At 54.4% G+C, this 13,065-nt stretch overlaps 1 protein-coding gene across 1 annotated transcript; it reads right to left on the bottom strand.

Annotated features, from left to right (window-relative positions):
* Window positions 1-7,119: 7,119 nt before the first annotated feature.
* On the bottom strand, window positions 7,120-12,461 carry C13H3orf33 (chromosome 13 C3orf33 homolog). Its single transcript, XM_054166523.1, has 5 exons — window positions 12,347-12,461; window positions 12,195-12,254; window positions 9,421-9,574; window positions 8,541-8,701; window positions 7,120-7,471 (listed from the first exon to the last, which is right to left on the bottom strand). Exons 1-5 carry the CDS (start codon window positions 12,425-12,427, stop codon window positions 7,205-7,207), a joined length of 723 nt encoding a protein of 240 aa, XP_054022498.1. The 5' UTR covers window positions 12,428-12,461; the 3' UTR covers window positions 7,120-7,204.
* Between the last annotated feature and the right edge of the window lie 604 nt (window positions 12,462-13,065).

A 13,065-nucleotide genomic window follows, 5' to 3' on the forward strand; every position in this document is an offset into this window, starting at 1 on the left:
CACTCTGCCTCCTGGTGTGCCAGGATGAAAACACCCTAATAACTGTGCTCATAAAGCACCCTCACCTCATTTGATAACATTGAGGCATTAAAGGAGTTCCTGTAAGACCCTGCAAGGGGATTAGGCACGGTAGCCTTACCTCCTTTGAAGGCAAAGCTGTCCTATTAAAGACAATACAGGAGGTCTCTAACAGACCTCTGCTTCCCAAACGCTGGGGTCTTTGTGGTATTTCTTTAACACTCAGACTTCTCTGAACCTAGTAAAGCAACCCCAGGCAAACAAAAAGCCCCAGCACCACACCACCCTGTGTAGAATCTGGCACGAGACTGCTCAAGCTGGCATGGAGAGCAGGACCCACAGCTGCTGTTCCTGCTGGTACCAAAGTCTAACCAGCACTGCTGCTGGCAAAAATCAATCCCCTCTCTCCAGGGATGAGACAGCCACCCAGGATGTCTTCACTGCTGGCTGCTCCTGACCATCACAGCCCCATCTGCAAATCCCCAGGATCTCCAAGCCCTGTCTGAGCTGCCTGACCTCTGCCATCCAGGTTAGCAATTTAAATTGAAGCAGATCTTGGGTGGCACTTTAAACACAAAACAATGATTCAGAGTTCGTTAAGGGAAAACCCTTCCATTTCTAGAAAGGCTGCCCTGTAGAGCCAGCAGAATACACAGCTTCAGGGGTAAAGCCTTCCCCAGAAATAAGCAGCAGCTAAATGTTGAGCAGAGAGGACTGATTTCAGCCTGGGTTTCGATGCTCATCAGAAAACTTGTGTCACTGCCACGGGTGCTTGTTTTAAACTACAGAGTGGCTCATGCTGAAAACCTGGGGTCTGCTAACGGGGGGTGGCCTCTCCTCTGCTTTTCTGGAGTGAAAATTGTACTCTCCTTCACAAAGGCTGCTGGGTTGGGGATCAAAGCCATCGTGGGACACCCGCCTCACAGGGTGAAAGGACAAGAAGCATTAAATCAATTCCCTAGGCAACCTCCCAGGCTGAGCCGGTATTGTCGGCATAATGAGTTGTGCAGGGCTGGATCCAAACCCACCAGCTGATCCCCGGTTTCAGAGACAATAGGGAGCAGAAAACTGCCACTGAGCAGATCATTTCTCACCAATCATGCACCTATGAGGATAAAACTTTGCTTTTTCCTCCCCCCAGCCTACTGGCATGTTTAAACCTAGAAAAAGCTTCCTTCAGAGTTTAAAAGAGACAAAAGTAGCATCTGAAGAGTAGCCCTGTGAGGTAACAGTTAAAGAACAGGAAGGTTAACAGTGTGGATCCACTCACTGGACTCCCCCCTCCCCCAAACCCACATATTCTTTCCACACACCAGACTGCCTCTAACTTAGGTGTCTCACCTGAGGGCTGAACCCTGTCTCTCTTCCCAGCCCTGTTACATGCAGGTGCTCCTTCCCACTTCGGAACAGAAAGCCTTTTGCTTTCCTTTGGCTTCCTTCTAAGTTTTGTAACACAAGGACCAGAAGTTCCCAAGGACAAGAAAAATGAGGAGAGCCCACTGAAAACAGGCAAACACTGTGCTTTATAACCCAGGAGTTAAAAAGCACACTTTAAACAAAGAGCCTATGAGTAGTGCATCAGATAAGGCTTGTATCTTTCTGCCTGCAATTTAATAACGCTCCTTCTGAAAGCAGCCTGCGGTCAGCTGGAGCTGAAGTTCCCAGAATTACCCAGCTGCTCCACTACCGCCAAACGGCCACGAAGCACAACTCCCAGCTCACTGCACTTCATTTTATTTGTTCCTCAAAAGCAGTTTATTGAGCAGATCACCAGCCCTCATACAAGGTGTTTTTAGGAAGGACGGAATCCAGCAAGAGGCTGGACTCAGCTTCCCACCGATTGTAGCATCTGACAGAGCTAGGACCCAGCCTGCTCTGTAAGCCTTGTGACACTTTTCAAGTGATGTCCTCCGCTCCTCTCAGAAGGGTCAGGACTTGATGTTAAGCCTCATTTAACACGCTCTGGACTACATCTAATGCATACCAACCGGTCGCTGTTTTCTCTGGTTTTTAGCTCCCCACCGAACAACCTTAAAGCAAAACCTTCCGTACCACAGGGCAAAAGCAGGTTTAACCCCCTCAAAAGAAGCTGGAAGTTTATCCGGTATGATTCATTATTTAACCAACAGAACAAATACGGCTCCGAGGGCTGGAGGAGCTGCTTGTGACCGCGGAAAGCACCAACTACACCTCGGTAGCCCTCGGTATCAGCTGCTCCGCCGGGGCACCTCACGATGCTCCCCGAGAAGCCCCTCGGGGCGCTGGAGGTCCTAGGGGGAGGAAGAGTCCTGGTTGTTTTAATAAGACCAGTGTAACAGCGTCCGGGGGGCTACGACACACAGCATCTCAACGACCACAACAGCATCTCAGCCGAGGGAAAACCCCGGCGAGCAAAAGTTGCACCTTGCAAACTCTCAACTTTTCAGCCGCCGAAAAAACCCGCGGCGAAACTCGGTATTAACTCCCTAAACCAAAACCCAACCGAGGGTCCCCGAGGCGCCCGCAGCCGGAGCCCACCCGGGGACGGCTCCGTCCCGGAACGGCCGCAGGGAGCCCCCGAGGGGGCTGCACCGCAACCGCTGCCCCCTCGGCCGTTGCCTCAGGGACCGAGGGCTCGGCGCGTCCCCCCCGGGGCCCATCCCGCCCGGCACTCACCGCTCGGCTCGGTCCCGTCCGCCTCAACCTGCTCCCCGTTCAAACGCACGGCGCTGCCGCCCGGCCCGCCCCGGCCCGGCCCGCCCCGCGCCGCCCAGCGCCGAGGGAAACCCGGAGCCGCTGCGTGCCCGGAGCGGACCGAGCTGCCGCCCGGCAGCGGACACCCAGCGGCGGCTGAGGCCCGCGATCCACTCCCGGTGTTGCGTCGGCCCCTGGCCCGCTCCCATTCAACCTGTTCCATTGTGTGCCTGCTCCGAGCCGCCCCTCAGCGCCACCGGCACCACCCCGGCCCTCAGCGCTGCCCCTCAGCGCCACCGGCACCACCCCGGCCCTCAGCCCGCCCGCCTCAGGGTCCTTCCCCTCCCTGTCCCAGCAGGACTCACGGAGTTCGAGGGAGCGGGGATGGCTGAGGCGAGCGGCGGAGCGGCGGTCACTGAGGCGGCGAGGCGGCCCCTCGGGCTCACCTTCGTCCCGCCGGCGGCGGCTGCCATGGAGACGCGCGGGGCGGGACGGCCCCGGCCCCTCAGGGCGCCATGGGACGGCGGCAAACTGCCACCGGCGCCGCACCTGCCGTGAGGCGGGGCCGCTCCTCACCGCCCCTTCTCGATGTCCCTTCAGTCAGCGCGCCTTCCTGGCTGCCCCTTCCTCATCGCCCCCGTCCCTCATCATCTCTTCTTCGCTGCCCCTTCCTCACCCGGGGATCTGTCCCCTGAGCGGGCCTGGACCCCAGGGGAGGGGGTTTTTAACTTGCCCCCTGCAAAGCCCTCGGCTGAGCCTCCCGGGCTGTTCACCTGCGCGGGCTAGCGGCAGCTAAAGGCAGGGAAGCAACAAGCAGTCCCCAAACGGCTCCGGTTGCCCTGAGGTACGGCGAAGGGTCTGGAGAGCAGGGCTGGGGAGGAGCAGCTGAGGGAGCTGGGGGTGCTCAGCCTGGAGAGGGGGAGGCTGAGGGAGACCTCATTGCTCTCTGCAGCAACCTGAGAGGAGGCTGCAGCCAGGTGGGGCTTGGTCTCTTCTCACAAGGAACAAGTGATAAGAGAAGAGGAAACGACCTCGAGTTGCCCCAGGGGAGGTTTAGGTTGGCCATGAGGAACAATTTCTTCCCTCAAAGGGTTGTCAAGGCCTGGCCCAGGCTGCCCAGGGCAGTGGTGGAGACCCCATCCCTGGAGGGGTTTCAAAGCTGTGTGGACATGGTGCTGAGGGCCATGGTTTGGTGGTGACCTGGCAGTGCTGGGGTAAGGCTTGGACTTGATGATCCCAAAGCTCTCTTCCAACCAACAGTTCTATGATTTCACTGATGGCCACAAAAAGCTCTGGGCTTTCTCCTGACGTGAGAAGGAGAAAGTTCCACCTCTGGAGGAGCTCAAGTCTAAAACTCTGCATGGAAGGTGTCCCTGGCCATGGCAGGGAGGTTGGAACTAGATGATCTTTAAGGTCCCTTCCAGCCCAAACCATTCTATGATAGCTTTTTATATCCAATGGTCCCATGTGTGTGTCTGAGGATGTTTTATAGGGACCCAGCTGGTGTGAGCTCCGGCAGAGTGGGCAACGAGCTGGATATTGCAATGAACAAGAGACACAAACTGGGAAGGGGGAACCGTGCTGCCTCTCCTGTCCCAGGGAGCTTGGCAGGGGGCAGCCAGCCCAGGCACCCATCGCCGTGCAGCAGGCAGGCTGTGCTGCTTTGTTAGCCTGTCAGGAAGGGACACCGACAGCACCATGCCCACGGCTTATGGGTGGGCTCTGAGGAAGGCTGGCCGTGTTTATGACAACCATTTGCCAGCAATAAAGAGCCTGTGCCACACTGAAGAGGCTTTCCTTGTTGGGCCATTTGGAGGCATTTCCTTTCCCTATGATCTTTTTTAAGACATCGTGTGGCTCACAGCTTCTTCAGCCTTGCAGGGGCAAAGTCACAAAAGACAAGCAGTTTAATTCTTGTCCTTATTCCTCATCACAAAAGGGCTACATCCTCTGCTTGGAAATACCCCTGCCTGCCCCGCTGCTGTGGCCATAGGAGTGGGGCAGCGCTCCTCGGAGGCAGCATGGGGTGGTTTTATGTCACGGAGAAAAGCTCTTTTTCTCCCCCAACCTCGCAGCCAGCTCCTCAGCTCGGTTCTGCAGAGCTATTTGTTTCTCCTCCTGTTACAAGTTTGTCAATAGACAGGCCTCCCACAGAGACAAGATCTGCAAGCTCTCAAACCTGGCACAGATGGAAAGCACAGCTTTGAACTGCGGTCTGCCTTTTTTTGGCCTGGGGAGGGGGGGTGGGGGGAGGGTGCCTCCTTGTTGTCGTTATTTTTTAACAGATAAGCCCCGGACGATAAGGCAAACAGCATTCACGAACAATTAGAGCAGTTGACTCTCCCTGAAATCAGTTGTCACTGCACTCTCAAAGCCCGCGGCACGAAGTGAGACTCCTGCGAGCGCAGCGCTGCCTGTTGCAGCCCGATCCTGTGCGTGGAGCTGCTTGCAGGGCCGTAGAAAAAGACCTCCAAGATCATCAAGTCCAACCACCAGCTTAAGACCACCGCGGCCGCGGTTTAATAACCATGCCCCCAAGTACCACGTCCACACATCCCTTGTGTTTGTATTCCGAGGTAAAGGCACATCACCAAAACTCGTGCAGCAACCACGAGAGGCCCCAGTTTAAAGCTGTGGCTGTCCCTGTCTGTAGTTCCTTACTGGGGTGGGTGGGTTTAGGATTTAAGATTCAGTCACAGATTTGGAGCAGAAGAGTAGAAAAATACAAATACATCACTATTGGGTGTGAAAAGGAAACCAAAACAGCTTCCAGGAGTTAATGCTGGGGGGGGGGGGGGAGGAAACTTCTATTTTTGCACCTCAGTGCCAGCAACACAGGGCAGGGAACTTGGACATTAAGTCAAAAGTGAGGTGAGGCTTCCTGAAGTGATGCAAAAGCTGCATTCCCAACTCCCACAAAATCCTTCTGAAGCACAGTGTAACAGGATGCAGCCCTGGGCTGTGATTCAGAGACACCAAGGCTTTTCTGAACCTCACTTTTTTAAGTGATTTGATTTAAACCTTAATTTAAGGTTAAAAGGGAGGCAGCTTGGTTCCCATTCACCCACACTTCACCTCTGGCTTGCTGGAAATGTGGCTTCCTAAGGTAACTCCCTCAGCTTGACAGTGAATTTTTGGTGCTGAATCCTCCTAGGACTCATTCACAAACTAGAAGTGCAAAGCCCAGGCAGAATTGTTACAGCAACAAAACTCATTGTAACTGCACAATTATGCTCAGCTTTGAAAGCCTTCTACTTAGCCAGATGTACCAGGAACACCCCCAGGAGAAGTGAATTATTGCTCAGATTGGAGTTTGGGGCTAAAAGTAAAGACCCTGACAGGTTTTGTCTTTCTCTGTTGTTTTCTTGTCTGTTTTTGTTTTCAGCTCTCAGGATTCACAATTCTCATGCTGATTTGAAGGGGGGGGGAAGAAATAAACCCAACCCACTTGCACAGCCCCTAGAAATGCCAGAGAAGCAAGGCTCAGGTTTGAAGGTTTATTATTGTTGTAGCACACTGGGTTTGATTGGCAAGGAATCACCCAGAAAGAGAAGAGAAATCTGTAAAACACTTCACTTTAAATAAATATTTGCTGTGGGGGAGGTTAAACAAAGGTCAAGTGCTTGGTCTACAAACCATGGAACATCACACAGGAGAAATTCAATCTGGATTCTGAGCCTGTGTGCAACACAAATAATGCTCAGCACTGGCTGCAACAACAAAGCCAAGGATTCACTGGCACAGGATGGCTTCCTCTTGGGAAACTTCATTTTATTTCCTAGCTAATTTTAGGTATTTATAGAACCAGCAGGGAAAACAAACAAACAAACAGCCAAAACCTAAACCCCCCAAAGCCCTGAAGCTTTTCCTCTCCCACTGAATGATGTCCCCAAACCCTTGGATGCCTGGGGGGTTCAGTTTTATTCTTCCATGCACCAAGTGGCTTTTTTTCCTTCCAAGAAACTTTAGTTGTTGTGACCCTTATCAGCTTCATAAGCTCAGCCATGACAAATCACCTTCTCTGTCAGCAACAATGCAAGCCATTATTCAAGCTGAAAGATATTTTAAACCACAAATGATCTGCCCAAGTGGCACAAGAATGGAATCCAAAGCAGAGTGCTCCTGAGCAAGCACATCCCACCAGCTCTGGAAAGGGGACTTTTCTAACCAAGGTAGCAATGACCTGTGGCAGAGAAGCAGTTGAGGCCCTACCCTGTGAACTAACTCCCTGCAGAGCTGGACTGCCCACTGCTCTCACCAGAGGCAAACTGAGCAGCCAGTTCAGGAGATCACTGAGGAAAAGTTTGGCTTCAGAACATTTTAATCCCTGCCCTTTGCATTGCTGTTAAAGCCCAGCCCCATGCGGACTTCACCGTGGCACTGGGCAGCCTCCTGGGTTTCCTGCTCAAGGCAGGGACCCTCGGGCAGTGGTTCTGATCATAACCTTCTGCTTGAGCTAAAGCAAGAATCATAAAGAATTGGCATTTCAGCAGCCCAGCCTCCCTTCTGACCCTCACACAGAGCTTCTCAACCAGCTCACGAACTGCTTCAGGCTCTGCACCGCTCGACTGCCGCCGATCCGGTCTCGAAGTCTTTCGTAGTAGCTTTCTTCTTGCCATATTCCTTTGTGTTTCTTCAAGGCCTTATACTCTGCTCGAAGCAGCCTTCTGTGAAGCTTCCAGTGGAGGAGGGAGTCGTGAGGCAGCCCCTCAATAGGCACTGTTCTGCCAAGCCCTCGCCTCAAGACCTCTTCATTTAAGCACACGCTGAGGAATCGACCCTATGCAAAGGCAGGATAAAGATGACATTCACTTTTCAAACAGGAGGTGAGGTGTGAGATCCCTCTGAGATGCAAGCTTTACTTCTGCCTAGATCTACTCTCTAGCAGACTTAAGAGCAGTCCAGCTGGCTTAAAGCCTAACACTTGTGCAATACACTTGTGAGAGAACATTTGATGGACTCAGTATCTGGCTAATCAGAACTAAATCATGGATTCATAGAATGGGTTGGGTTGGAAGGGTCCTTCAAGATCATCCAGTTCCAACCCCCCTGCCGTGGGCAGGGACAACTTCTACCAGCCCAGATTGCTCAGGGCCTCATCCAACCCCAGGCAGCCACAGCCTCTCTGGGCAACCTGTGCTAGTGTTTCCCAGCCCTCGGTACAAATGACAGAGTCCAGCACTGAGAGACAGAAACACTGGTGTGACACAAAACACAAACATTCTGCCTGGAAGAGATCTTTCAGACCAAGTCCAACCATGAACCCAGCATTGCCAAGTCACCCTCAGCAGACACCTGCACATCTTCTAAATGCCTCCAGGTCATTCACTCGTTTCCCTGGGGAGCCTGCTTCAGTGCTTCACAAACCTTTCCTCATCTCCCACCTAAACCTCCTCTGGTGCAACCTGGGGCCATTTCCTCTGGTCCTATCATTTGTTTCTTGGGAGAAGAGACTGACCCAAACCTCCTTTCAGGGAGTTGTAGAGAGTCAGAAAGTCTGCCCTCAGCCTCCTTTTTCCCAGGCCAAACAACCCCAGGTTGCTTCTCCCCAGTCCTGCTCTCCAGACCCTTCACCAGCTTCATTGCTCTTCTCTGGACACACTCCAGCACCTCAATGTCTTTGCAGCAGAGTGCCCCAAGACTGACCCAGCACTCAAAGTATGGCCCCACCAGTGCTGATGAACCAGTCTGCAGAAACCCTGCTCTGGAAATCAGGTTTCCAAGTACAATTAGAATTCATTCCCACAGACAAATCTTGGGCCCACCCCTTCAACGTCCTGAGGTGACTGAACTGCCTGACCTCAACCTCAAGCCTGCAGAGACAAGTCCGCTTTGGACACCCTCTTCACCTTATTTACTAACACAAGGCACTCGAGTGCCAGCTCCTCCCTTCCCAGGAGCTGGAACCAGATCATCTGCTTGGGTTTCAGCTCCTGCTGTAACCAGGCCATGCCACTGGGAGCCAACTCCACTCCAGCAAGCTTCACCAGCAGAAGACCTTTGGATTGCCCTGGTTGGAGAAAGAGAGAACTCTGGTTATTGCCTGCAGCAAAGGAAACTCGATGCTTTGCACAGCCCCTTGCCTGCTAGTTATGGATTTACTCCCATGGATTGCAAACCAAAAGAAGCCCAACCCATTTTAGCTCCCCCAGACACTATTTATTCACACAGGAGAATTTGGTCTCCTCTCTCCTTTCAGAAAAAGCAGATGAACTCCAGCTTGCAGAAGTGATTGGAGCTGGTTTGCACACAGATGGAAGTGTTTTCATTACCAGTCGCTGCCCTTTTATCTGGGAGGGCACAAACAATAGGCAAGAGGCACCAGGGCCTGCAGGTATTGATGTGCAAAGCAAGAGGGTGACTCAGAGCTGATGGACAGCTTCTGCCAAGTGACAGAAATACTGTCCATGACAATGGCCTTGTACATGGCTGCCAGATCCTCATCCCTAAATAAAAGCCTGTTCCCAGCAGAGTCCTTTTTTGCCAGGAAGGAGATGAGCCATGAAAGCAACTAATGGACTCACAGAATCACAGACTGGTTTGGGTGGGGAGGGACCTTTAAAGGTCACCCAGTCCAACCACCTGCAGTCAGCAGGGACATCTACAACTAGAGCAGGTTGCTCAGAGCCCCAAACACCTTCACCCTCCCTCTTCCAGCTTGCTCCTGCAGCCACACTAAGAACACAGATTTTTCATTTCTGTCTTAGTTCTTCCCCTCCTCTCACTTACATTTTCTCTGGATGGATGTGATGAGAGGAAGGCTGATGGGGATGTGCTCAACCTCCAGGCCCTTCTCTGTGACGTGGTGTAACTTCCCCCTCAGTTTCACATTCTTTCTGACAAACTCCACAGGTATATCCACAGCACTTGTGAACTTTGCTGTCTGTTGATGGAAAGAAGAGCAATGGGGTGCATGAAGAAGAGCAGCACGGCCAGCAGGTCAAGGGAGGTTCTCCCCACCCTGCACTCTGCCCTGGGTCCAGTTCTGGGCTCCCCACTTCAACACAGGCTGATGAAGGGACTGGAACATCAGTCTGAGGAGGAAAGGCTGAGAGACCTGAGGCTGTTTTGTCTGGGAAGAGCAGCCCAAGAGGGGATCTCACTAATGCCTATAAATACCTGGAGGTGGGTGTCAAGAAGGGGCCAGACTCTTTTCAGTGCTGTCCTGTGGACAAGTGGCAGTGGATGCAAACTGGAACCCAGGAGGTTCCACCTCAGCATGAGGAGAAATTTCTGTACTCTGAGGGTGCTGCAGCCCTGGAGGAGGCTGTGGAGTCTCCTCTGGAGACTTTCAAGACCCATCTGGATGTGTTCCTGGGTGACCCTGCTTTGGCAGGGGGCTTGGATGATCCCTTCCAACCCCTACCATTCTCCATGATTCTTACAACAGCCTGGCACATTGCAGCTCTGCTATCAGGCAGCACAGAGGAGTATCTTTAGCTGTATTTAGCAGCAATCAGCTGCAGAAGCCATCATGTGCCAGGCCTGCCAGACACTGAGGGGTGTTCCCTCAAGGAGGGAAGGTCCTGCAAGGAGGGGGTGGCCATGCAAGCAAGGCTCAGAGCAAGAACAGAAAGTGGCGTTTGGGGGGCAGTGCATATTGGAATTCACTCGGTTCACCATGAAAAGAGCATTTCAAACGGGTGCTAAATAGGGGTGAAAGGAGGCCAAGAGGTGTCTGAAGAGCCAGCAAAGAGCAGACACTGCAACAAAGGCAGAGCAGGGGGGACAGAAACAACACAGGCTTTGATAAGGGAGTGAAAGAGGAGAGGGACAAAGGCAGGTGTACACCTCTGAAAAGATCACAAGGAGATTAAATTTGATACCAGAGCCCTGGGTTTACAGGGGGGATGCAAAGGGAGGGTTACCTGATCACACAGGAAAATGAAGCACTGCTGCAGCCCAGGCTTGGCCAGCAGCAGAGGGGAGAAGCAGCCAAGAATTTATGGGCTGGAGGGAGGAGGACAGGCCCTGGGGATGGCTCTAACACCCAGGATTTACGGCGCTGATGTCTAAAGGTCTGGCTGCAAGAAGCCTTTTGTAGAACACTAAGCTGCTTCTGCACAGCTGTGAAAAGTATTGACCTGCTCATGTACAACTGCTGTGGCACACCGGCCCTCGGGGGCAAGGAGAATCCCAAACCGCCGCGGGGAGACCCTGAGACCTTCCTGCTGCAGGGCAGTTATTGACTAAGCCTTCCCCTTTGTGTCCTTAAGCTCCTCCACCAGGATGCAAGGAAAGGCTGAAGGAGGGAGTCCAGGGGAGGGCCACGAAAATGCTCAGGGGGTTGGAGCAGCTCTGCTATGAGGCCAGGCTGAGGGAGCTGGGGGTGTTCAGCCTGGAGAAGAGAAGGCTCCAGAGAGACCTCATAGCAGCCTGCCAGTATCTGAAGGATGGAGAGAGGCTGTTTGTAAAGGCCTGCAGGGACAGGAGCAGGGGCAATGGCTTCAGACTAGAACAGAGCAGATTTGGATTGGATGTGAGGAACAAGTTCTGCACCATGAGGGTGGTGGAACACTGGAAGAGGTTGCCCAGGGAGGTGGTTGAGGCCCCATCCCTGGAGATACTCAAGGTGAGGCTGGACAGGGCTCTGGGCAACCTGATCTAGCTGGGGATGTCCCTGCTGACTGCAGGGGGTTGGACTGGGTGACCTCTGGAGGTCCTTTCCAGCCCAGCCTGTTCTGTGCTTCTGTGAATCAGAATCTGAGGGAAGTTGTTCAAGTCTGATCCCTTTTGCACTGGAAGCTCCCAGCAGAGGCACAAAGCCTCGATGTAAAAACTCAATCCAAAACCCAACCAAACAAAACAGCAGCAAGGACAAACCCCAATAACAATCCTGGCACCATGTGTAGCTGAGGCTTTCTGCCAGGATCCTCAAGCCTCTGCAGATGTTCTCCCATTGCAAAGTGCACCTCTGGAGCTGTGCAGAGGGAAGAGGCTGCCGATGGTAAAAGCTTTTTGTGATGGTGATGATTCTTTCTTTATGCTCATAACTCTTTTATTTATTTATTTATTCTTATTTAGAAGCAGCTGGAGGAGCAAGGGGGAAGGGGAACTGCCTGTGACGGCACAGCTCCGGCCGTGAACAAAGCATCTCAGGAGGGAAGGGATACTTAGCGTCAGGTTTGAACGCATGCTAAGAGCAGCTCTGCTCATGGGAGCATGGGGGAAAGGTGAGAGGAAGCCTCCTCTGCTTCAGCTGTATTTGGACGAGAGGAGCGAGGCAGCCTGGGCTGCAGGAAGGGCTGCAGGAAGCCGCCGAGACGCGGACAAGGGATTAAGCGAGAAAGCAAACGAGGGGGCGAGGCGCGGCCCCGGGTTCCGGCCGCCGAGATGCCGCCCGACAGGGGACACGGCCTGCAGCCGGCGTGGCACGGCTGTGCCCGGGCCCGAGCCGGCCGCCGCCTTCCCCGGCAGCTGCTCGCCGCCCCGGGCTCCCGGCAAGGCCGCGAGGGACCCCCGGGAAAGCCCCCGCGGAGCCCCCCGGCTCCCCCGGCACTCACCAAGCGGACGCTCCGCGCCAGCACCAGCACCCCGGCCACCGCCATCCCGGCGCTCAGGCTCTGCGGGCAGAGGACAGCGGGGCTCAGCCGGGCCGCCTCGGGCAGCCCCGGCCCCGCAGCCGGCTTCCCGCCGCCCGCCCCGGCCCCGTTACCCGCAGGAGGCTGAGGTGCGCGTCCGCCCACTCGGAGAGGCGAGCCAGGCCCTCGGCCGCCCCGCCGCGCCGCTCCGCCATGGCCGCCCCGCGCCCCCCGCGCAGCGCCCCCTGCCGGCAGCCGGCGGCGCGGCCCGGGAGCCGCGCGGGGGGCACCCGCGGAAGGGAACCAGGAAGGGGACCCGGGGAGGGATCCCGGGAAGGGATGAGGGAGCCGGAGGGCCGGGCCTGGGGAGCCGGGAAGGGGGTGAGCGACCAGGTTGGACTCGATGATCTTGGAGGTCTCTTCCAACCTTAGTGATGCTGTGGTACTGTGACCAGCGGCGAGCTGCGCCCTGCGGAAGCGGATTTTGGGGGCAGTGCCTGGAGCAGGCTGCAATAAACCTTCAAAGCCAGGCTCGGCACCGCTTCTGCGCTCAGGCAGCTGCCACGCCAGGCTCTGGTGACCTCACGTAGTGCCTTAGGTTTGCATTTAAACCGAACCGGTAATGAGCTTAACTCATCAAACCTCAAACAGATCACCCCCCACCCCGGAAATGTGCTGCCAGACACAGCCTGCAGCAGTGTGTGAAGAGAAAACACAAGTTGGGAGCACTGCTGGATTGATCAGCGTCAGTTGTTTATTCTTTTCCTTTGAGTTCCAAACTAACAAGTGTTTGTAATTTGGCTCAAGCCAAGCGTTCCCCTGGGGTGAATCCAATGCCCCTGTGTGCAATGCA

Source organism: Dryobates pubescens, chromosome 13, assembly GCF_014839835.1.
Source record: "Dryobates pubescens isolate bDryPub1 chromosome 13, bDryPub1.pri, whole genome shotgun sequence".
NCBI classification, from domain to species: Eukaryota; Metazoa; Chordata; class Aves; order Piciformes; family Picidae; genus Dryobates; species Dryobates pubescens.

What these genes read in the sequence shown, in the direction of transcription:
- C13H3orf33 (XM_054166523.1), bottom strand. Translation starts at nt 12,427, where the DNA reads ATGGCGGAGCGGCGCGGCGGGGCGGCCGAGGGCCTGGCTCGCCTCTCC. An exon ending in CGCACCTCAGCCTCCTGCGG is followed by an intron (nt 12,255 to 12,346) that starts GTAACGGGGCCG and finishes CTCTGCCCGCAG; the next exon opens with AGCCTGAGCGCCGGGATGGC. An exon ending in TGGCGCGGAGCGTCCGCTTG is followed by an intron (nt 9,575 to 12,194) that starts GTGAGTGCCGGG and finishes TTCCATCAACAG; the next exon opens with ACAGCAAAGTTCACAAGTGC.